The 25,578-nt window shown below is 36.9% G+C and overlaps 1 protein-coding gene across 4 annotated transcripts in view; it reads left to right on the top strand.

The window, feature by feature from the left end:
- Positions 1-25,578, top strand: part of SLC38A4 (solute carrier family 38 member 4) — a 68,449-nt gene that overhangs the window by 23,046 nt on the left and 19,825 nt on the right. For 3 of the 4 annotated variants that reach the window (XM_081248362.1, XM_081248360.1, XM_081248363.1), the window contains exons 2-6: positions 15,490-15,719; positions 19,834-19,924; positions 20,433-20,548; positions 23,569-23,642; positions 24,106-24,198. In XM_081248362.1, the coding sequence (XP_081104488.1) occupies positions 15,601-15,719; positions 19,834-19,924; positions 20,433-20,548; positions 23,569-23,642; positions 24,106-24,198 (493 nt within the window). In that variant the 5' untranslated portion in view covers positions 15,490-15,600. Of the gene's footprint in view, positions 1-4,154; positions 4,716-15,489; positions 15,720-19,833; positions 19,925-20,432; positions 20,549-23,568; positions 23,643-24,105; positions 24,199-25,578 lie in introns of those variants that run through there. The other variant, XM_081248361.1, reaches the window with a different exon arrangement.

Here is a 25,578-nt window from a genome sequence, read left to right on the forward strand (position 1 = left end):
TGCTAATTTTGCAACACAGTGACTATTCAAACATTTCCAAAATGCTCCATTGTATAACTGTAAAGGTGGTTTAGGCTGGGCTCAAGAGAGGGGTATGCCGTCAACTGAGCAATTTCCTCAGCACTCGTGGGTTGTTGCCCTTCTCTTGGTCAGGGAGGTTTTTTTGAACAGAAAAGCAGGGCCTCTCCCAGGGGCCAGGGCTGGGCAGCCTTTTAAGGCCTCATATTTGAGAGGGTCCCAAATTTAGACTTTTTGAAGTTATCATCAAATAAGGCTATTCATTAAGTCACTTGTATTATATTTGTGTTGAGGTGTTATTTTGTGGAATAGGATCACTGAAGAATGTATGACAATTTAGAAACCCCATTCAAGATTTTTTTTAAATTTAAAAAGTATATTTGGAGCCTCAAAAAATAGAAGTGGCCTAAGCTTCCATAGATATCTGAGAGACTCTGCTGAAGGGGAGTTAGAAAATTATTCATCTTTATTTCTATGTTTACAATTAATTTGGTATATGGCTTTTGGGGGTCATATTCATATTTTCTTGTAGTCCTTATTTCTTTTTCTGTAAATTGAGATTAATAATTTCATAACCATGAAGAGAGAGACCTATAGCACGCCTATGCTTCCCTCACTCTGCAGGAAGGACCTACATGCTCAGGTCACCTCTAGGATAACATGAATTCTGCTATTTGAATGATTTAGGAAGATTTCTGCAACATTTCTGTATGGTTTTTCTTCTTTTTCTTTTTTGCGTGTATTCATACTAAGAGAGATAAGGTGAAGAATTTGGAGGGCCAAAGAGTGACATCAAAAAAGATCACAAATGCCCTTCATCACTCTAAGCCTGAAACCCAAAAGCCAGAGAGTAAATCCTATGTTAAAAAGAAGTAACCAAAATCTTGTTTCTAACTGCAGCTGTGCTAGTGTTTTCCGTTTATAGGAGTGATCTGGTCAGACAGACGTTCACCTATAATACTATAAAAAAAAAAAAAGAAAAGTTGGATTAATGCACATTTTGTCCGTATTTGGAAGCACTAATGTTGGCTGTTGGATAAGAACAGACCTATAATCTTGGAAACTGATCTACTTTATCAGATTTTGAGTTTACAAATCTAAAGCCTGGAAATGATAAAATTCTCTTCTTGGAAATTAAGATATCATAAAGACACAGAAAACTTAAAAAGAAACAGAAGCAAGGAAAAGGGTAGGTGACCTAAAGGGAAGTTGAAGTAAGAGCAAAGAAAAGTAAGTGAATACAGATAGAAAGGTGATACAAAATTATTAAAATTTAGGTCATTTTGTTTCTTAGTTGTTACTGTTGCTACCCATCTTCTTCCAATTTGACTATAACCACATTGTATTTCCAAGTATCATTTTGTCCCATGACTAAAATTAGAAATTTGGGTACAGTCATGATGAGAACAAGAGGTTACCTATCCCAGTGTCATTGAAAAATGCCATGATGATCTGGCTAAGGGATTTTTTAAAAATTGTTGACCAATTTTAACTTTATCCAGCTGGAACTTTCCCTTCGAAGAAATCAATGAAGGTAGAAATTTGAAACAAGATGAGCAATGCTTTAAGTACGGGCAAGAAAAAAACCTGATTCAATGCATGGATGTGATCTGAATCAGTTTATTTTGAGTCAGCAATTTTGTACTTTTAATAGATAACATATTGGGATATACATTCTAGGACCTTCTCTGTACTATTTGAAAATAATAGCCACAGATTAACGGGAGGGGCCCTGAAATGGATGAGTTACCACCATATATTCTCTTTCTCTATGTAAAGGAATATGAAGATTTTATTGCAAGTTTCTTATTTCTCATAGAATGATCACATAAAATTCACAGCATGTGTTGTGAGCTAGTGAAAGTGATAAATGGTAGCAGTAGTACAAGAAAGAGTCAAACTACCACTGACCCCACTTTAAATCCTTTCCATCTGCCTTCTCTTCTGCCATTGTTCTCAGACAGGCAAATATCACCAAAGCCCAGCCATCAGTCAACATCCTCAGCATCCTCCTTGTCCCTATCTCTAGCTCCACCCTATCATCCCATCTTATTCCCTTCCCTGCTGATTCTATGATTTTCTTCAGAAGCTTTCAAGAGATCCTGATCACAAAAATCTGAGTCCCCAGATTTAGCGCCTTTTACAGCCTGGACCATTCCGTTCTATTCTGTTTTGCTCTGAAAATTCTCTGCTGCAGCCAGACTACTTTTCACTGTTGCCAGAATATGCTTTTATCATGTCTACAATTTGCATCCAGGATGCCTCTTCCTTTCCTCTCTACCTGTTGCAATCTCACCTGGACTTTAAGGACCTCTTCTAGGTCCTTAGGCTCCCTGAAGTCGTCTTGGATGGGCTCAGCCCCTGGGGACTTTTCATCTTCTGGAATCCTATGGCATATGGTGCAATTCTGCTAATATTAATCATGTTATAATTTGGGAAGCCCGGTATCCCTTTAAGTGGACATATTTTACCACCTGCAAACTACACCCCTACCCTGACCAAGTTTCATATACCTGTTCTTGGTGGCACTTATATGAATTCCTTATGTGAAGGACTTGCTTCATTATTCACTACCCACATATTTTTCATTTTATTCATTTCATTTTCATTTTATTCATTTTTTAAAAATTATGTACATATTCTGGTCCATTACCTCTTTGTACAGTGATGCTTGAACCAAATCAGAACCTAACAGAATATGTAGCATTTGCATTTTTAAAAAATCAAAAGAGAATAATCTATTACCAAATATATATGTGAAATCACATTATGATATGATTTTAAGAAATGTTCAGGACATGAAACTATAATGTTTAAGTCTGTATTTTCCTTATGAAAGGAAAGTTACTGTGAGTTTTGTCAAGACCAGACCATACATTTCTTCATTAATTTTTGCATGTCTAAACATGCCAAATATCTAGGGGAAAAATAGTTAAATAACAAAAAATTCCTAAGTCATTTTAATTCAGCCAACTTCTGTCAAATTAATTTTTGTATGTGTGTATTTGATTTTTGAGTCAGTGTTAGGAAAGTTCTGTGATAAGAATTTTGCAATTAGAGTAGGTTCTAAAGAAATATGAAAAGACCCTTCATAGAAGTCTCTTATGTGTACTTTTAATTTTAATCCAACATGCTAATTTGCTATAATTATTTAGTGAACTTGAAGATCAGAATTATATGGAAGCCAAAGCTTAAAATTTTAAGAGAAGTAAAGCTGTAGGTGTTTATACATTTATCTCCACCCTATTTTATATGAAGATATAGTATGAAATGGATTTCCACTATTAAATGGACTTTTACTAGAATAGTATTTCATTTTCTAACAATTAGTGCAGGTTTTTCCTTTCTTAATTTTATACTCATCTGGTAACTTTGCAAACAGAAGGAAATCTTAAGTTGGAAAGATTATAATTAAATGATGGAAGTAATTTGAAAAGGACTAGTCTTTAAATTTATCTGAAATTAAAATTAGTGTATTTATTATCATTTTTCCCCTAGACCATAATAATTTTTATCTGATAAGGCACAAAACTACAAGGTAACTCTGAAAAATAAAGAAGCAGCTAACTAAAAGACAAATGAATGTAAACATACCATGATAAAGTTAATAGACGAAATGGGCACATTTAAAATGGAAAAGAGAAATAGATAACTGGACATTTTGTTTAATGTTTAATGTCTTGCATCAACTTAAGAATTTCCTACTCAAAGAACAATGTTTAGTCGTTTTTTTTTAGAAATAGGGAATTGACACAACTGTTGCAATCTAGCATTCCTTCTGATTGGTTATTGGATAGTTTATCCACGTTATAAATATTAAAAAGGCAAAGAACCCTTAATTCCGGATTGATTTTTTAATTTGTTTTTCTCACCTCACTTTCAGAATGTCTGCGTTATACATTTTCATAACAGAATGAATTATTTGCCAACATATTTGAACTCTTCCTCTAATATGTGGAAAGCCAAGTAGATTTTTTTGAAAGGGAGAAAATGTCTGTTTAGAAATTCTTTAAAAACTCCAAATAGTGTTTTGGTTACTCAGCACACTGCCTTTGAAATGGTAGCAGAGGCTGACAGGGCTTATGATTTCCAACCTCACGGCACCTTGAGTAACTTGGTGCTGTTGGGAGTGTCTGTTATTCTATAACACTTCCTCTGAATAAAATCGACAATTCAAAAGAAAATAACTCTTTTGCTATTCAATTAACATTTTCTATGCATTCTGATAACAATACTCATTAAGCAGTCTGACTCCGTTATTCTGGCATTATTTTACTTTTACTTAAGTTCATAAACCTGTTGAAAAATTAACATTTTGAGATTTATCAGTCAAGCAACCTATAGAATCTTGATACAGAATGACACGAATCAAGAAAAAACTTTCAGTAAGTGAGTATTTTGTTGCATAAAAGCCAAAATTCTAAAAGCAAATAGAAATTGGTGTAACTGATGTTTAATCCAAATGTACAACAGTAAACTGATTTAGCTTCACTTTTTTTTAAGAGCTGACGCAAGTTGGACGGAGGGAGGTGTTGGGGTGAGAAGTGGTGGTGGTGATTGGCTTGTCTAGTTCACTCCCACTGGTCTTTAAATCATTGTCTAGATCCCCAAAGGTTCACATAAGTCACCTCTGCAACAGGGGTCTGCCATTCCAAACAATTCCGGAAAGATTGCACAGGACTGGATAAATAATTAAGGTAAAGCTGTTTTTACATGAATGTTTGCAGTGTTAAAATAATGCTTCCTTTCTTCTTTTTATGGTATTGATTATTTATTACAAATTAAAATGTTTGAAAATACTGCTTGGGTAACTTTTTTTTTCTCATTAAAAAAAGATCAATTCAATATAATATCAGACATTGAAATTACTTACCCAGATCCTGATTACAGTTTTCTTTTGTAGATAATTTTAGGTGGATAATAGAAAAGGGAAATATTGCAAAACCAGCAGGTAACAAGGGTTTAGTTATTTACATTTCCTGGTTAATCACTCTGAGGAACCAACTTAATTTGTCTTAGGAGGAAGTCTAATGTTTGAGAAGTGCATTCTCAGTGTTATAACATTAAAGGTTTTCTTTATCTTGAAAACAAAAACACCCACAAAAATGTAGTCTAATCAAAGAAGGAACATCACATCACTGCAGCAGATGTGAAAGGCTAAATGTTTGGGCTGCATCACTGTCAAATGAAAAACAGAAGTTGTGTCTTACCTTGTCTTCTTATGTAACCATTTTAGTGAAGGAGTATTTTTGCAGCAAATTTACTAGAAGAAACTGAGAGATTGAGTAGAATATAAGCAAAGCTTTGGATTTGGAAGGACTGGAATCATTAAAAATTTGAGCTCTATTCCTCAAAATTATTAATCAGATGGGGAGAATTCTCAATGGATTTAAGTATCCTTGTATTTTGAGCTTCTTACAGAATGTATGGTGATTATTTTAATTAAATGCACAGGTGATAACAAAACTGAGTGTTTTATAACTCAGTGAAAAATATTTGAAATGATATATATCATATTCATGGGCAACTTGTTGGATGAAAGAATTTTTATTTTTGATGAACTAAAGAAATTTAGGTATGTTTCCTGTAAAAGATCACCATTTATTTTACAGGCCAAGATCTTCTACTTGTTGCGATTTATATTTAGATAATGTTTTGCGATTATCTGGAAAGTCTTTATATTTATACTCCTAGGAAGTATATCAGTAACTTTTAAGTACTGAGAAATGTAGTTTTGAGAGCTAAACTGTTGAGTTTTCTTTAACCATGTTATACAGTGTGCTTTATGGGTTACTGAAACTATTATTTTTAATACATGAGTTACTTTAAAGAAAGTAAAAGAAATTATTTTCAGAAGAAAAATAGTAACTCTGGGAGTGGTCCAGTATCTATTATATAGAATGTAGACATTTTGGAACTTAGTGTATGCATAATTTATGACAGATTATTAAATATCATGTATTAGCATGGATAGAACAAAGAGTTCACTATGTTAATTTCATATCTGCTACATATTGCTGTTCATTTCTGGAAACAAACTATTGTTTGGGAAAATAGGAACTAAAATTTATGCAGGAATTTCAGATATTTCTTAACATTTAAGATGACTAGAGAATCTATGTCTTTTTCTCAGAGCAGAGCTAGAAAATTTGTAAGCAAAATAATGTATTCAGATTTTATGAATAGTCCTTTATACCTCATCAAAGGGCTGCTTTAATTCTTATATTAGCAAACATGTAATATTCTTAGCAAAGGGACAAGACCTCAGCATAAGGTTATTTCTTTTAACTTTTCTAGTTCTTCCTTGATATTATTTCTAAGCTATGTCTAAGTAGAGGAAGGGAATGAAAAATGCTAAAATATTATCACCAGCAATAGGAAGTAGTCAAGTGAATATGGTTCTGCTATTATTGGCAGTTTCTTTTCTAAGATGTACATCAGACTGAATGACAGTGAATGCTTTTATGGATCTAATTTCTGTGAGAAATCATGCCATAGGCTAATAAGCCATCTGAATATCAATGTGTGACTAGAATGGCATTGTTGGGGAAATTGTTTAAGAGAATTTCACATAAAGGTAATTAGGTTTATTTCATTGTCAAACCTATGCTCATTTATCTAAGATATATTTTGGATGTGGATTTAAATCAGTTCCTGAGATGCAAGATAATTTGGCTTTTAGAAGCTGCAGGACAAGCTACTTCCTGCACACTCAACCAAAGTGTAAAATCTGCCACCTAAACCTAGATTTCAGAGTAGATTCATCAGAACTGGGCTGGCATGAAAGACAAAACAAATAGCGATGGTGGGAAATGCTAGCTCCCTTTTCACTTTCACCTATCGGGTAAAATAAATGCTTATAAATAATGATACAAAGAAATGTTATACATAATGTTTAATAACTAGAAATTGGACACAAGGAATCAGCTATTTAGGACATCTGGCTGGCTTAATAAATATGATGAAACAAAGTCTTCCAAATGGTGATAGTGTGCCAAATACCTTTGTTTTAAGTTTTGATTTTGCACCTTCATGAATGAGTGAAGTAAAATGGCAATGCAGAAGACCACTGCACCAGAATATCCAGTCTGTTTCTGCAAAATCTCCTTTGCAGAGAAACTTAACTTAATTAGCTAGAAAGGCTAGACTACCAAAAGTTATGTCAAACCAAATCTGATTTCTCTTTTAGAAGAATTTTGAACATTCTTTGTCTAACAAAGCTGTTCTTTCTCTTGGGAACCAGAAGGGAACATTTCTATTTCACTTTGAAATATTAACCTATAAAGCTATAACAAGAATGTGTACTTGTATCTATAAAGGAGATCATACAAAGTTGCCTTGGTCTTAGGAGAATGTATCACCAGGCACTGTGCTAGATGATGGGAATATGTATATATAGTCTACAAACCTGGCCCTGTTCCCACCTTCATGAAATTTTTTACCTATTGGAGGAGACAGTTATTTATCAAATAATCATACAACTAAAAATGTAAGTGCAAAGTGTAATAATTATTGTGAGGGAGAGGAGACCATACTCCATGGAGACATCCATACTCTAGATGTCAGGCCTCTGACCATGTGGCATTTAAAGATTTTCAGGTTCTTTAGTTAACTTTGGAAGACACTTGGGGTAAGAATGCATGGAAGGGCATTCCAGGCAGAGGGAACAGCATGTTAAAATTCCTGAGGTGGCAATGAAGAAATGAAAGAAGTCCAGTGTATCTAGTGAGTAAGGGGGGATGTGATTCAATACAGGATTAAAGAACTCTGGATTAAACTATGTAGAGCCTTACAGTTTATTAGGAAATTTGACTTTATTCTGAGAAGTGTTGAGAAAAATCATTTTGGGGCCTTTAGTAGGTAGTCATTTGGAATACCATAATGGTCATGGAGAGAGAAGTAAATGAATTTTAAATAAATGTTGCAAGAAGGATTGATAAGACTTGGTGATAATTGAACAGGGGAGGGGGAGTTCAGGACAGAGAACTGGAGGTGTCAATAATGACAGCCAGATTCCACTTATGAGCACCTCTCATGAGGTGCCATGTACTGAGATGGAGAGCAGAAGAAGAATCTATGGCTATGAAAACTATATTATATTATATTTATTATTATATTGTACTATGTTATATTATTATATTTTTCAATCAGAGCGTTTGCCAGCATCATTCTTTTCTAGCCTCCCCAGGCAAGGCAGTGATTCATTGATTTGTTCAAAAAGTATTTATTCAGAGAGAAAAGTAAAAGTTATAATATAATAGTTGTTCGAAAATCTGTTTTCTATACTAAACAGAATTCATAAGGTGCCGGGATTCTGTCTTATCCATGCTCTGTCTTTCATAGTTTCTGGCTCATATTTAATTCTCAGTATTTGTTGAATAAATAAATACCACCTTTAAAATACTTCCATATTGATTAAACATGTGATTAAGTTTTAGCAATTATGCTGTAGTCTAAATGCTTCAAAGGATGTACTTTGTGTTGCAGGCAAATGATTCAGAGTATCTAGTTTCTCATAATGTTCTAATTCTTTTAAAACTGTGCTTTTAGCTATTGCTCCCTTAAAATAGGTAATAGAATTTTCAGAGCTAAAAACATGAGCTATGAAAATGTGTTCCAACTTTTGTGCGATGTCTCTGACTGGAACCAATATTAGGATTAGGGGTCAAGGTCTTAAACTACTATTTCATACTTCATGGGATCTATCTTACCATCTTCAAAACAGAATGAAATAAGTGTTTTATATATGGTAAAAATAGTATAAGATTAGGTCTCAATTTTCTTATTTGTGAAGGAGTACCTACCTTGCTTACAATGTTTGTGAGAGTTTGAGAACTGTAAGGTCCTCTAACTGCCTATGGTAAATTATATGCATGTGTGGATATTCATATGAAATACTATACACATTTGCATGCAGATGTAGGCAGTAATTAAATTCTGATGATTGGGAGAGGGAAGAGGGATTTAAATTTATTGAGGGCTTACTATAAACCAAACTTTGCCATGCATAATATCATTTAAACACTCACACTGCTTTATTCTCATTTTGCATATGGGATGACAGAAAGTCAGAAGTTAAGTTAATTTGGTCAGGACTTACAACCAGTTCTATTTATCACCAAAACCAGATTTTCTGTTCCGTCTGGGCTTTAGTTCTCTGTAGTAGAGACAGCAGCACAGAGGTGGTGTAGCATAGAGGATGCTCAACCCCTCTGGATTTTCATTACCTCATCTGTAAAATGGGAATAAGAACAAAAATAGTACCTACCTCAGTAGGATGCTGTGAGAATTAAATGAGTTGATAGATGTGAAGCCCTTGTAATAATGTCTGGCAAGTAGTAAGTACCATAAGAGTGTTTGACATTTTCTCTTTTGTTTTTAACCCTAGGATTAGCATTGCTTAATGTGAATGAAATTAATGAGGCTCCTATGAATAAGTACAGTGTGAAATAGACTTTAGCTGAAGTCCCCAGGACTGCTGACATGTATACTCTTGTAATCCCCCAGAGGGATTGACTAAGCAAATCGTGGCATGCAGGAGGGGGAGATCATTCCAGGCACAGTGACCTGAATGTGCAAATGGCCTGAGGTGATAGAGAACTTGGGAAGTCCCTGAAATGGAAAGGAGGCCAGAGTAGCTAGTACAGCGAGGTGGGGAGAGTGTGAAAGGAATGAAGCCAGAAGTGGAGGCACCATGTGGAACCTTGTGGGCATGCTGAGAATCTTAGACTTTATCCTAAGAGTAAAGTGAAGACAATAGAAGGTTTTATGCAAATAAATGACATGATCTAAGTTTTGTTTTTAAAAGATCACTCTGGATGTTGTGTGGAAAATGAATGAGGAGGGAGAAAGTAGGCAAGAAAGGACTCAAGGCATCAATTACAATTGTTGCAATTGACACTGTAAGAAATGATGGTCGCTTGGACAAGACTGATGGTGTAAGAAAGGGAAAGAAGTAGCCTAATTTGAAAAATAATTTGTTTGTAAAATCAACTAGACTTTGGAAAAGGCTGGATGTAAGGGATAAAAAAATTATAATAGGAGACTGATATTTCTTATTTGAGGAGGTGGATAAATGGTGACAACATTCTTTGGAGAGGAAATATTGGAAGAAGGGGAACTGTCACAAATTAGATTTTTAGACACATTGAATTTAAACTACCTTTGAGTTATGCAAGTGTATATCTGGACACTTGGAACTGGAGATCACAGTACAGGCCTGGGTCAAAGCTGTGACTTGAGGATTCCTTGGTTTATGAAGCTTTGAGGGTAGACTAAAATAGGGGGGCTTATGACCTACCTTTGAGGGATTCAAAGAATGAAACTTCAAACAAAATGGTACTTCTTAAAAGAACAAAACCACAAAAGTTCTGTAAAATAATAGCAGTGTCAATAACAAATGGAAGTTTTAAGAATTCCTAGAAGCCAGGAAGCAGATAGGGCTAGAAAACCTGTGAAAGAGAAAAGGAACCGGGGTAAACCAGGTAAATGAGCTTTTTTCCAGAAGGACCCAGTAGCGGTTCCAAGTTAAGTCAATATATACAAAGAGGAGGCATGAATCACCAACAACCAATGACCAGGTCTTCACCAAGGAGCCTTGGTTTGGACTCTTGGTCTGTTTGGGCTTCCTCTTTAGCCCAAAGGATAAGGCTGTAATCTAGTCTGAAAGAGAGCCTGAGAATGGACTCTATAATAAATATCAGGGCCTCCACAGCAGGCAAAAAGGGATAACAAGCAGGAATGGAAGCTCCATCAAAAGGGGAAAATATATCACTGTGTTTTTCTTCCAGAGGCACCTTGCCTACAGTGCCAGCTGTGTCTGTGAGTGGGGTCCTGCAGGTGTTCTGCACACAGACCGGGTGCATAGATGCCACTTACCCAGGACCCACGAGGGAGCAACCCATCAGTGTAATGAGCCTGCAAGATTTCAGAGAAACCCCAAGGACTAGCTTTCTAAGCTAACCAATATATTCTTCATTCACAAATATGAACAGACAACCTAGGATCGCTAAGAGTTTAAGGAAAACCAGGCTTATGGAAGAGAAGGGCCAAGATTAGCAAACTGAATAACTCCAGAAAAAAAAGACATAATTTAGGGGATAAAGAGAGCTTTTGGAAACTTCTAATCAATAGCCTTAGAAAGGGTTGAGTAAATACTGCATCTGTAAAACAAACAAAAAAAGATGTCATGAAAAGAGAGGAAGAGACTGAACAGATTCTCAGAAATTAAAAACATGAGTGTGAAAAATAATTAGTGGGCAGGTTGAAAAATAAAATGGGTACAGCTTAAAAGTAAACAATGTTTTTCTACTCTACTCTTAATACTTTCTTCTGATACCAGAAGTATGGGTTTTTCTCACACTGACAAATTCTCCCACACCAGCTGGGAGTCCTACAATTCAGTCAGTTCTGACACTGTTTCCTGGAATCAACATCAGTTCCCACAGGTTAAGGGCTCAGTCCCACAAGACTGCCTCCACTTAAGATGCAATGGCAAGTCCAGACCTCCTGTACTTCTGGCCAGCCGGCTATAAATCAGATTTAATAATTTTCTAGAATTGCTCACAGAACTCAGGAAAACAGTTACTTACTAGATTACTGGTTTATTATAGAAGGATATAATTCAGGAACTGCCAGATGGCAGAGATGCATAGGACAAAGTATGAGGGGGAGGATCTCAGAGCTTTCATGCCCTTGCCTGGTGTGCCACCCTCCTAGCACCTCCATATGGTAACCAATCCAGAAGCTCTCTAAACCCCTTTAGTTAGGATTTTTTATGGAGGCTTCATTAACTAGGCATGACTGATTAACTCACTGGCCATTAGTGAGTCCCCACCCACTCTCCTCTCCCAGGAGGTTGGAAGTGGGGCTGAAAGCTCCAACTCTCTAATCACTTGGTTGGTTCCCCTGGCAACCATCCCCCCCATCCTTAGGGACTTTACAAAAGTCACTTCATTAACGTAAACTCAGGTGTGTTTGAAAGGGTCTTGCTATGAATAACAACAATGACAAAAACCCCTTTATCACTCCAGAGCTATTTCAGGAACTGGGGACAAAACCCAAATATTAATTTATTGTATTACATTTGGAGCTCTGTGCCAGGAATGAGGATGAAGATCAAATATATATTTATTATTATTATTATTTTTTTTTTTCTTTTTTTTTTGTGGTACGCGGGCCTCTCACTGTTGTGGCCTCTCCCGTTGCGGAGCACAGGCTCCGGACACGCAGGCTCAGCGGCCATGGCTCACGGGCCTAGCTGCTCCGTGGCATGTGGGATCTTCCCGGACCGGGGCACGAACCTGTGTCCCCTGCATCGGCAGGCGGACTCTCAACCACTGCGCCACCAGGGAAGCCCATATATTTATTATTATATCACAATGTCACACAACTGAAGATCAAATTTGTTATTTTGGACATTGAGGAACTATCCCTGAACATTGAGTAATAAAGAGATGGGAAATAAAGAGAAAATCTTGGCAATAGAGATCAAGTGGTCCAATATATGACTAATACAAGTTTTAGAGGGAGGAAACAGATTTAAAATAGTAGAACATTTTCATGGTCAGAAGAAAGACACAAGTCTTTTCAATGAATGGGCTCTCCACGTGTGGTGTAAGATGAATTTTTAAAACTACTCACATCTAGTTACATACTGGAGAAATTTCAGATTGTGATAAGGATCCTAAAACCCTCCAAAAGAAAAAAAAAATCAAAGAAATGAGAATCTGACTCATCAGTGGAAGCTAGAAATCAAGAGGCAAATATGTTCAACATTATGAAGGAAAATGATTTTGAATCTAGAATTCAAACAATCAAAAAAGTTTGAGGGCAAAGTAAAGACATTTTCCAATATGACACAACTCAGAAATTCTGTTTACAAACATGGACCTATTGTGTGAAAAAAAGTTATTCAAGGCAGTATTTCAGCACAATGCAAAATGAATTGAAGAAAGGAGATGTCATGGCATTCAAGGAACATTAGCAGCTGAACAAGACCCAGAGGATGGAGGAGGAAGCCATTCAGAAAGTAAAAGGGCATGGATAGTTTGCATTCAAAGTTTTAGTAATATAGGATTATATTTCCTTTATTATGTAGTCAAATATACCATAGGTTCTTTGGGCATACTATTTACACAATCATAATGTTGTAAATACTGATTATTCATTTTTAGTGTTCAGAAACATCCTTTAGATAAATTGTGATTTGTTTTACAGAATAGGATGAAATTATTATGCATCTCAACATTGTAGAAGTATTTCATGAACTGAAACAATTAGAAGGGTGGGGGAAGGAATTAGGAGTATAGAAAGAAGTATGCTAATTTCCTTATCCTTCCTAAGTGTCAGTCTAGAGTTGATAAACCAAGTCAGAGAGGTTTTAGTGAATAGTTTAAATTTAGAATGACTAACTTTAAATGAAGAACTAAAAACAGTAACTGTCGTTAGTGATTGCTACTGGGAAGTGAAACTGATTTTGCGATACGCGGGCCTCTCACTGTTGTGGCCTCTCCCGTTGCGGAGCACAGGCTCCGGACACACAGGCTCAGCGGCCATGGCTCACGGGCCCAGCTGCTCCGTGGCATGTGCGATCTTCCCGGACTGGGGCACGAACCCATGTCCCCTGCATCAGCAAGCAGACTCTCAACCACTGCGCCACCAGGGAAGCCCTATCTTTTTTAACTGTATGTGTGTTTTACTTCTATTCTCTCTAGTACTTTTAACATTTCTCTCTTCATCTTTGATGTTATATACTTACACTACCTCATATTAATGTATTCATTTTTCTTCCTCTTGCTTGAAGTACTGTGTGTTTTTTTAAATCAGGAGAGCTACTATCTTTCTTTAGTTCCCAACAATTCTTTGCCATTATGTCCTTTTTGTCTCTCCCTAGTCTCATAATTTTCTCATATTAGAATAACTATTAGGGTATGTTTAACCTTCTTTTTCTCATTTTTCTTCCCCATGTCTCTTAACTTCTTTATATTTTTCTTTCTTTCTTTGTGATGTAATTTGAGTGATTTCCACTGATCTATTTTCCAGTTTCATTACTCTCCCTTCAGCTGAGTTTTTTATATGACTATATATTTTATTTTTAGAATTCTTTTATTGGCTGTTTCTCAAACTAGCCTGATTTTTTTTTACCGTGCTCTTAATCTGTGGATGTTATTTCTTATTTTGAATCTTTTATTACTTTTTATTATATTAATTTTAAAGTCCATTTTAAGTTACTTTGCAGTTTGTAGTCACTCGGGTATGAATCTTATTATTTCTTGTGCCTGCTGACACTCCTAATGAGTTTCCATGTGTGATTGGTAACTTTTGTGATTTGGGGTATGAACTCATTTTGAGTGTGAGTTGTCTTTCACAGATGTGCTGCTGCAGCACTGGATGGTGGAGACCTTCTCATGTGGCTGTTTCATATTTGTCAGGGGATTTGTGGATTCCATGAATTCTGGAGCAATTTTTATGTTAGTTTCTCTACTCAGGATTTCCTTACCAAATGGGTAGTGCATGTTCCAGAACCACACATTCCAAGAGTAATAGTGTTTCTCCCAATATAATGATTCAACAAGAATTTCAATAGTAAAAATTTCAGAACATTAACATTAATGGATTCATAGCATCTTTTAACACAGTGCCAGTCCACCCCTTTTCACTTTACAGTTGAGGAAAATGAGGTCAAAAAGTTAAATAACTTGTGCTGAAATCCAATGAATTAAAGGCAGAGCAAAGTTAAATAACTTGTGCTGAAATCCAATGAATTAAAGGCAGAGCAGAACCTAAAAGCTGGACCCTTTTCTTGTTAAAGTGCATTTCAACTTTATATAGATGGTGACTGAGGCTGATTCAAAGATAAACCTGTACTTGCTTTTGTTACTATTCTTAACTTTGGCTTCATGATCCAAGTGCCTGGAAAGTGGCTCCCTGAGGCTGATCCTACCCTGTGTTGCATGTTATCAAGCATTTTGGTGGTGTTAATTCTTTCATGCCCAATTAACAAATTAAAGCAGTAATTTTCTGTGTTACTGCTGGTAGAGACACTGGTAGATTCTGCCTTGGCAGATCTTCCTTTATCAACAGTTTACTATTGTCAACCTTTTAAGTCATGCAATCTGCTTACAAATAGCTAAAGCTTCTTAAAGACTGCTGCCATGTCTTAAGATTTTTTTTTCTTCCTACAGTGACTAGCAAAGCACCTGCCACACATAGGCATTCTATAAATACCTGATGATTTGGCAATTTATTAAGAATTTTCCTTTTTCTCTTCCATTTTCTTTATCTTTCTTTCTTTCTTTCTTTCTTTTTTTGTATTGGGTAATGGAACCTTTGGGGACATGTTTATGTGAAGTTTTCAGGAGTTTACTTCCTTTCCATGTTTTTACAGAGAACATACACAAATAAGTGACTAGTGTTTATTTATCTAATTTAAAGTAAATTATAATGATTTATTTTGTGTTCTGTGTGCAGAACAGAGTGTTCTGAACATAACTCCAAGTAGAAGAGCCTCAAGCTGAAGGTACAGTATCTTGTTTACACTGAAGGAGCTTGTGTGTGGACAAGAAAGCGCTGACAGCTCAAATGGATCCCATGGAACTGAGCAATGTCAACATCGAACCTGATGATGAGAGCATCAGTGGAGAAAGTATTCAAGATAGCTACACCGAGATGGGAAATTTAGAAAAGGCAGCAATGAGCAGGTATGGGGTTAAAATAACCAGGTTCCATGGAAAAATAAGAGACATTTATGGACATGGAAAACAAGGTTTTTGTTGGGAAAAATTGGATTTATTACCTATTTGAGAGATAACAATGACTTTGATGTTAACACATCAACTCTCTGATCCTGAAGTACACTTTATTATATTATTATTGTATATCAGTCCTTTGTGTGATTTAGAATTGCAGTTATAGTGTTCTTGTCCCTATTAATAATATAGAATAATTTAAATGATATTAGCCTATCACTTCTGTTACCTTTTGGACTATTCTCTCAGACTCCTCTTCCTCTGACTGCCCTGTAAGTGTTGCTACATCTCCAGAGTTCTGCAGGGATTCTTCTCTGGCTAAAAGTGTCCTATGATCAAGCTTATTCACAGCCATCAGGCTTCACCCACTGAACATATGCCATATCTTCTGCCTGTTCCACTTCTATTTCAACTCACAGATGTGTTTACTACACATCTCTACTGGATGACTCATGTGTCTGAATTGCCTCATTGATAAAGTCAAACTTGTAATGTCTAATATTGAACTACTGCCATTCCCTTCAAACTCTGCCCCTCCTCGAGCAAACCCATCTTGGTGAAAGTCATCACTATCATTCAGGAACTCAATCAAAGGATGTTTGGTGTCAACTTTGGCCCATCCTTTCCCCAAAACCGCACATCCAATGTTCAACTATATCTGGTTGGTTCTACCTCATTAATATTTCAAATCTCCCCACTTGTCTGTACCTATTCTATTGCCATCTTACTATAGGCCCTCATCATCTGTCACCTGTCTACTAGAACAGCCCTGGTTTGTCTTCCTGTCTTATATTTTGCTCTCTTCCAACTAGCCCTTCACATCCCTTGCAAAAGTAATCTTTTACAATTGCAAATTGACTTATGTTCCATCCCTGGGTAAACACTTTCAGTGGTTCCCCATTAGCTATAGGAGAAAGATTAGACTATACATACATTGCTTGGCATATAAGGCCTTTCATGATCTGGCCCTCATCTAGCTTTCCTGTCCATCTCTTGCCCTGCTCCCTGTTTGTACCCTCTTTCCTAGCCTTGTCGAGCCACTCAGAGCTCCTTTTCCTTCATTAACTCTGTGTGCCTGGAATGCCCTTTTTTTAGTATTACTCACTCACCTTACCCTTTTTCTCTATTGACTGCACTCATCCTTCAAGACTCAGCTCAATGTTAGTTCTCCTGTGAAGCCTTCCCCCAGTTAGAAGTGACCACCCCCTGCTTTGTGTAACCTCTCCCTGTCCAAGATGGTCACGATGCCACTACAACATGTTAATGGTACTGCCTGGTACATAGTAGCTGCACAACTGTTATTTGATAAGTTTATTAATTTCTCACAAAATATTATATAACACAAATTATGCATGACTTAAGACATTCAGAAGTGAATATTTGACCAAATCTCGGTCTGAAGTAGAGAATATTATCCTCAAACCAAGACGTCTTATTGCATTCACAACATCCAGGAAGGGTGTCGGGAGGAAGCACTGCTCTTCCTCCAAGAAGCCAGCACAGTAAATGTTAGTGCTGTCAGACGAGAGAGGCTGTGGAGATGTAAAAGTGATGCTTTCTAGTTAGGTGACTCTTGAGGAAGCACAATGTGGTAGAACCAGGGCTTTGGAATCTGCAGAGGAGTTACCTGATCTTGGAGAAGATATTCATCTTCTTTGAGCTTCAGTGGAAAATGCAGAATGGCAAACCAACACCTACTTTGCTGAGGATTAAGTGAGTGCCTTTGAGATAGATGATACTCAGTAAACTTTTGTTTTTCCCCCTCCACTTGATCACCCTCAGGAAATTGATCAAATCTGAGGGCTTTTTTGTTTCTGAGAAGGATGCACACAGATATGAGCTCTATGGAGGTGGCAGAGCTGAAGGGGACATGGTCCTAAGAACAGCCCTACAGAGTCATTCCATTTGGTCCTCTGAAAGCCATCATGGAAAGAGCAAGAATGCTTTTGTTAGCTTCAGTTAATGTGTTCTGGAACACTTACAGTGACCTAGCTTGTAACTCCTGACTCAAGTGGGTCATCATTTTGCAATTGTATGATCACTTTAAAAAGATGGGTTTTGTTTATGTTTGGATAGATCTCTTAAATGTAAATTTAGAGGGAAGTTCAACATAATACATTTATTTGGAATCATTATACTTATGTTTTCAATATATGCTGGGTTTGGTATTAAATCATTGAAGACACTGGGGACATTTCTCATATATTTTATTCAATCTTGGCATGTTTTTTGACTACAACTCATCTCATGCCAAAATATGAACATGCAAATGCCTCAAAGGAGAAAGTCTATTTACTTTCACATTTAAAAATTTTTAAATTACTCATGGACTAAAGGATTCTAACTTATTGATTAAGGTTAAAATAGAACATTGGACGTTCCAGAGTTTAAATCTAGATGACACTTTTGTTTTTATAATCATTAGGTTCATTTTGGGCTCCAGTTCATCTTATGGTCTCTGTTTCCAACTATGAACATTATGTACCAGTCTCCACATAGCAAGTATATTAACTACGGACATTAAAATAAAGCACAAAAGGGAGGGGGAGTGCAGAAGTGCAGAGATGGAAGAAGGCAGCATCTGAGGGCATTATACTTCCTTCCAGAAATAGGAGAAAAATGACAGGATATGTTCCTAACTTGTACACCATGAGGTTCAAGAAAATCCACTTCTTGAGTTTTAGAAAAGCACACAAAACTTTATGATTTTGTCTGCTCGTTCTATCTACACTTTATATTGTTCTCTATTCTCAGAAAGTAACCTTGTTATCCCTCTTTCTCATAAAGATATATTCAGAATTAGCTTCTATTATAAGAGATCATTTGTACAGATCTATAATAATTATTTTCCCCTTTTATATTTCTAAGGGTTATTTTAATAAAATACTCTCCAATCATTTTATTTTACTTTCTCATGCAAGAAATGCCCTAAAATTATGATCTATCTAATTATAAAGCACTTTAAAGAAGCATACATATTTGAGCATTTCCTGTAACAAAAAGAAAGCCTGTGTGATATTTTGCAGTATCAAAATGCAATGGTGGCAGCTGAACTCATTAGTCAAGCCTTTCGGAAATGTGACTAGTACTAGATCCATATCCTCAAAACCTCTGGCATAGAGCTCCAGGAGCCGACCAGTACTGTCAGGGGATGTGCAGCTTCCAGACTGTACCAAGTAGACCGCAGTCATAATGTTCCATGGATAGTGACATCTTAAAGTCCTCCCAACTCTTCTACTAATTCATTGGATTTCTTTAATGTTTTTCTTAGTTTCGTTCATTGTCTAACAATTCAAGTACATTTTCAGAGTAATTAAACTACACACCCTCACACACAACCAAACACAACACAGAGCTACCATCCAACTCCTTTCCAGCAAGGCATATGTCTATAAAAAGATGGAGCCAAAAATGAGGAACATACCAGCTACAGTGCCCTGCCCAGGGCTGCATGGCACTGTGGGAGACCATAGACCTGGGATCTGGTGCGGCTGGACACACTAACTCACTCTTCTGAGCCATAGTCGCCGCATATTTAGAGCAGAGACATGGAAGTTTCTCTCACAGAGATATTTGAGCATCAAGTGAGATGGGATCACAGTGCCAAGGCACTTAATAAATATTTACTGAATTAATAAGATCCTCTGATCATGGTGTATTAGCAGTTGAGAAAACTCAGTCACTACTCTGTTCCCTTTCTTTGGGAGGGCTCGAAATGGCAACAAAATTAGCTCTAATTATACTCTCTCTCTCTCTCTCTCTCTCTTTTTTTTTTTTACATAGTCAATGTGTGAAGAAGAAATGTGGCTTAAAAAAGATCCCAACTAAAAAAATATTTTCTTTCTTCATAACTTTCTCCCTCCCTCCCAAAGTATATTCATAAATGGGGCTCAGTCATTGGTCTGGAAGGAACAGTAGTTTGTGGAGGAGAAGAGGAAAAAAAAGTCTTAAGTGTCTTGTTTTTCCTCTCCTAATTCAGTGACAGATCACCTGAAACATAAGTATAACTCAGAGCATTTACTAGATGTTTTTATTGTCTTCTTTTCCTTTGTGTGTGTGTGTTCAGTCAATTTACTAATGAAGATGCTGAAAGTCAGAAATTTCTGACAAATGGATTTTTGGGGAAAAAGAAGCTGGCAGATTATGACGATGAACATGTAAGTGACTTTCTGCTTTCTGGCAGTAAACAGGACTTGAGGATGTCTGATCTACCTGGGTCTCTGTGCAAAAACAAAGTGACTGAAATTTTCCAAGCCTTGATCAGCACATTCTCTGTTTATTCAGGCCCTTACTGGAATAAGGGCTTGTTTTTCCTGTTCGCCATATGGCTGCATAAATCATTTATGAAATTTATTTGTTTTTTTGGAGAAATCATTCTAACCCAAATGTAATCTGCAATCCTACATGCTTTCCCTTCTTTATATTACTCAACCTGTATTTTTTATTTTTACTGAGACCCCTGCTTAAATCAAGTAATACATTCCACTGAAAATTACACACTTTTATTGAAGTTGAGTCATGACTTTTATTCACTGTGATTTTCTCTTAATCTTCACTATTGGATGGTAGCCTCCTCCAGTAAAGATAATACAGGATAAGAATAATCCAAAAAAAGGTTCGTCCTTTGGCAAATGTTTGCTTATCACGCATCCCTTTTTCTTCAAGCATCCTGGAACCACCTCCTTTGGAATGTCTTCATTCAATCTGAGTAATGCCATCATGGGCAGTGGAATCCTGGGCTTGTCCTATGCCATGGCCAACACAGGGATCATCCTTTTTATGTAAGTGAATGGACATATCTACACTTGGTTCAAAGCCCATGCATACCTGGTGCTCTTTCAATTAATCTGAAGTTTGATCTTAGTGAATAGGAATAATCTGAGAAAATATTAACATATTCTCTTCCTTTTAAATAAAACAACAATGAAAAGTAATCAGAGCAGTCTAATCATCATACCAAATGGCAGAAAGTTTATGTGCCCAATCCCCCAAACTGCTGGAACAGCCCTACCAGTCCATAGAAACCATTTTACAAAGTAATTCATTATAAAATAATTTGGTGTTTAACAGTTAAAAAGATCTTCCCTGGCAGGAAATCTGACTTTATACACACTCTTAGAAAAAACATCCCTTCCCAAACCAGACCTACAGATTCCTGCATGCCCTGGTCCCATCCCCTGTGCCCCTATATACAAGATATACTGGGCACAGTGAACTTCTCTCCACCCCATGAAGGTGCCATTCCCTCTCACCACAGGTCCTTTGCACGTGATCTTGGAACCTTCTTTCCTTTCCTATTCAGCTAGTTAACTCCTCACAACTCAGCTCAGCCTCACCTCAGTTATGCCTTCCCCCAATCTCCGTGACGGGGACAAACCACCTTATTAGACACTCATCACAGTGTTAATATTTTAGTGCAGTCATCTGATTCATTTGGTTAATGTCTCTCTCCCTTTCTAGACTATCATCTCCAAAGGGTTGAGCCTATGTCTGTTTTTACTCACTGCATGTCGGTATCCCCAAGACCTAGAAACAGTGCTTGGCACGGGGATTTTGCAGAGTGGCCAAAGTTTATACCTAAACCAATGCACTTTATCCAAACTTGGTCAAATGCTGCCTAGTGGTAGCAGCATCACATAGCCAACCTGGAGGATGGACACCACATTTTCTGTGACAGACAGCCACAGACATCTGTGCATTACGTACAGCCTGGTATTTTCAAAGACACAGTTGGTGGCAGTGAAATGCTTCACAAGAATAAAGTCTAATGTTAGTCAGGCATCAGTATGAATGCAGATCACAACCCCTAATGCAGTGCTGGAGTCTTAAATAACTGTCTAAGAATGCAACATTTATATTATAAATATATGCTATTTGTGTTCTGAATATCACTTATGATTAGGTAATCACACAGCTATTTGAGGGCTACGGATCGGGCTGAACTATAAATATTTATATTGTGTCAGTGCTTTGATTGAACTGTTAGATGTCGTATTTTTTAGCTGAATGGGTTTTGATATCAGCTTTACTTTTCTAAGCCACATTTGAAATAAAGTAGTGTTTAAAAATTTTCTGTCTCCTAATGGCTAGAGGTATATTCATATGCATAGTTGTACACTTTTATAATGTACACTATCTCTAAGACAAAAGACTGCCTTCTTCTTACTAATTACACATACCATTAAAATTAATTAGGGGGCTTCCCTGGTGGCGCAGTGGTTGAGAGTCCGCCTGCCGATACAGGGGACATGGGTTCGTGCCCCGGTCCGGGAAGACCCCACATGCCGCAGAGCGGCTGGGCCCGTGAACCATGGCCACGGAGCCTGCGCGTCCGGAGCCTGTGCTCCACAAGGGGAGAGGCCACAACAGTGAGAGGCCCGTGTACCACAAATAAATAAATAAAATAAAATAATTAATTAGGAAATTTTCATAGATCACTGATGAATAGAAGTAAGAAACACTCCCCCCAGTCCTAGAGTTCATTTTCATGGCAGGAGAGTATTCCACTTTTAAAACTGAAAGCCTCATTTCAGGCCTGTAAACATTTAGCAGATTAATTTGGCCAGAACAATTACATAGCTAGATATCATGAGGTGTGTTTTGTGTATCCAAGTAGCCCGAACTGTATTCAGCAATCTCCCTTAATTCCCAACAAGTGACATAGGATTTCATCGGTGTTACTTTTAGTATTTTCTGCCAAAGTAGAAAATGTATTTAGAATACAGGGTATGCTCATTATTTTTCCAGGGAACAAAATTATATAATCTGACTTACATAATTCTTTTAAAACAGGTCAATTCATAACGTATATGGAAAAATGTATAAATAAGACATTGATTAGGCAGTTCTGGTGAACATGTTTTGTGAAAGAAAAAAAAAAGTACAATAGAGCTAGAATAGTTATAACATTTGTAACTCGTGGTCTAAATCTACGTTTGTAACATTGACTTCCCAAGAAATTACCAAAGAATTAGATCAGTTGAGGGGAGACCGTTTGGTACGCTCTCATCATATTAAACAAAGGATAAGATTTTTTTTTTTTTAATTTCAGGTAAAGTTTAGTATTGTGCCTTAATTTATTATATAGTTGCTTCTACCTACACTCTTTATTTTTGCTGTCCAATTCTTGTTTTTTGGAGAAGCATCGATCACTGTATACATAAAGAAATCATATATGCCTGTGGACATGTGGAGGGTCCTGAGCCAGAAATGATTTTTCTGAATACAGCAAAGGTTTTCCTGCACCCTAGACTTACCTTTCTCTGTTGTCTCTATTATACAGGCAATTGCCAGACCCTCTGGTTCATCACTGTCATCTAATATGTAGACTCAGTAGTAACGGAGCTCAGAATTTGCTTTGACTTCTGTATTTCTAGATTTTAGATTAATGTTTAGTCAGGTCATTGAATATCCCTTCAATTATAAATGTTCATGGGAATATCACGCAAATATGGTGTACATATACCCATATGCTGAGTAAGTATTTGCTAATTTTGCTATACATTTAGCATCTAAGTTATAAACCAGATTCTACTACTGGGTAGAATCAAAGACTAAAAAAGGTGTGTTAGGAACTTCCAATAGTACGTTTTGGCCCATAAAATAAAGCCAATTCCAGTTCTGGGACATTTAAGGGCATTGGTGGAGTTCTGAAAAGAATTTTTCAGCTTCTGCCAAATCCACATACTCTCGGAAAGTTAATGATTGAAAAGACCAGTGTAATAATGTATTGTAACATCTAATATTATTACATCTTAATTTTTGTAGAAACATTATTGTCTCCTCTCTATTCCCTTCACAGAATCATGCTGCTTGCTGTGGCAATCCTATCTCTCTATTCAGTTCATCTTTTATTAAAGACTGCCAAGGAAGGAGGTATGCTACTCCCTAGACCTAAGACATGCTATTTTGATTCTCATCAAAGGGTATTTAAGTCTTTAGCTCTATACCTATAGGATGGTGTTAGTCAATTTTACATTTCATTTTCTTCTAACCCCAATCACATGGTCTCTCCATGTTTTTAGTTATCTGGGCAAGTGGGACAAGTGAAAGTCAACCTGCTCAGGTTCAAGCCAAATAGAGAAAAAGACTTTTGGTGGATGATAGAAATAACAGTTCTGACTTGCTGCATGGAGCCAAGATGTATGAAGGCATCGCTTCTTGTTTGGGGAACATTTACCATATTTTGTAATGGCTTTTGAGATTGCGTATTTGGGGTTTGTAATTTCTATATGGTGTTTATTTACATGTTTGAGGCTCCAGTGTAGAATTACATAGAAATATTTTAGTCACTAAAACAGTTTTTTTTAAAACAAGTTTCTTTCATTTTTGATTACAGGATCTTTAATTTATGAAAAACTAGGTGAAAAGGCATTTGGATGGCCTGGGAAGATCGGAGCCTTTATTTCCATTACAATGCAGAACATTGGAGGTAAGAGGATCTAGCTTTCAACAAACCATTTAAACTTTCTAAAAGATGTTCAAGAAATAAGAAAACTCGGGCTTCCCTGGTGGCGCAGTGGTTGAGAGTCCGCCTGCCGATGCAGGGAACACGGGTTCGTGCCCCGGTCCGGGAAGATCCCACATGCCGCGGAGCGGCTGGGCCCATGAGCCATGGCCGCTAAGCCTGCGCCTCCGGAGCCTGTGCTCCGCAACGGGAGAGGCCACAACAGTGAGAGGCCCGCGTACCAAAAAAAAAAAAAAGAAAAAGAAAGAAAGAAATAATAAAACTCAATGGCAATGAATAGGCCCTTTAAATACAGAAAAATAGCCGTTTTATCATTTTTAAATTTCAAAAGTAGAGTTTCCTAAATAGATTTGCTCTTTAATTGCTCTTTAATCCCTCTTTAATTGAAAATGGCAATATCTAAGAAATGAAATACTATATAAAACCCTACCAAATAAATTCTAGAATTAAAATATAAAATAAAACCTTTCTTGATTTCAAATGGCTTTAAATATTACTTTTAAAAGTTAAAGCATTGGTGCTTATATCTGTCATTGCCCAAACAGTTGATGTGTCACATGTATGATTGAGTTTATTTCATAAAAGGGAAAATTTAGTATCTGAGGCACATAGCCAAATTTTGGGGTCCTTGAGACACAGCCTGCACAGAGCCAGCCCATTGTAGAGTATCCCTAGAAATTGTGCTAATGCAAAAATCTGGCTAAGCTTTGGAAGCATTAGAAAGCACAGATTTCTTGGTTCTACAGATTCTTTTAATTCCTACTGAATGTTCACTTCCAGAGGAGAGCTGAGAAGTACATATTTTTAATAGTGTTCCAGGTGATATGTATGCCCACCAGCTTCACTGGTCCTATCGTGTCTTTGACCCTCAAAAGGCATCTTGACCCATATTTCAGATGTCCTACTGGCTAAGTCTCCTTGCACGACCTGGACTATATCACCACGTAGTGGAACTTATTTCCTCACCTCCTACCCCGTCCCCAAACCTGTTATTCTATACTTCTGTTCTTTCATCTCAGTGAACAATACCAGCAGCATCCAGTTTCTTAAGCCACCAAGCTGGGTGTCAGCCTAAACCTTTCCCTCTCTCCCTAACCCTGACAATCCAATCAAATACCAGCTTTTATCCATTCTTTCTCCTATTTAGCCTTTGAATCTCTCCTCTCCTTCTGGTCTCACTACCACACTTCAGGTGATTACTATTTCTGCTCAGACTACTGCAAAGTAGACATCTACCTGTTATTCCTGTATTCAGTTTCCCCTCTTCCATCTGTAATTCATCTTCCAAATTAACTTTCTCAAATTCAGATCTACTCTTGCTTCTCACATGCATAAACTTCTTCA

Source organism: Mesoplodon bidens (genome assembly GCF_964165515.1).
Source record: "Mesoplodon bidens genome assembly, chromosome: 11".
Taxonomy (NCBI): domain Eukaryota; kingdom Metazoa; phylum Chordata; class Mammalia; order Artiodactyla; family Ziphiidae; genus Mesoplodon; species Mesoplodon bidens.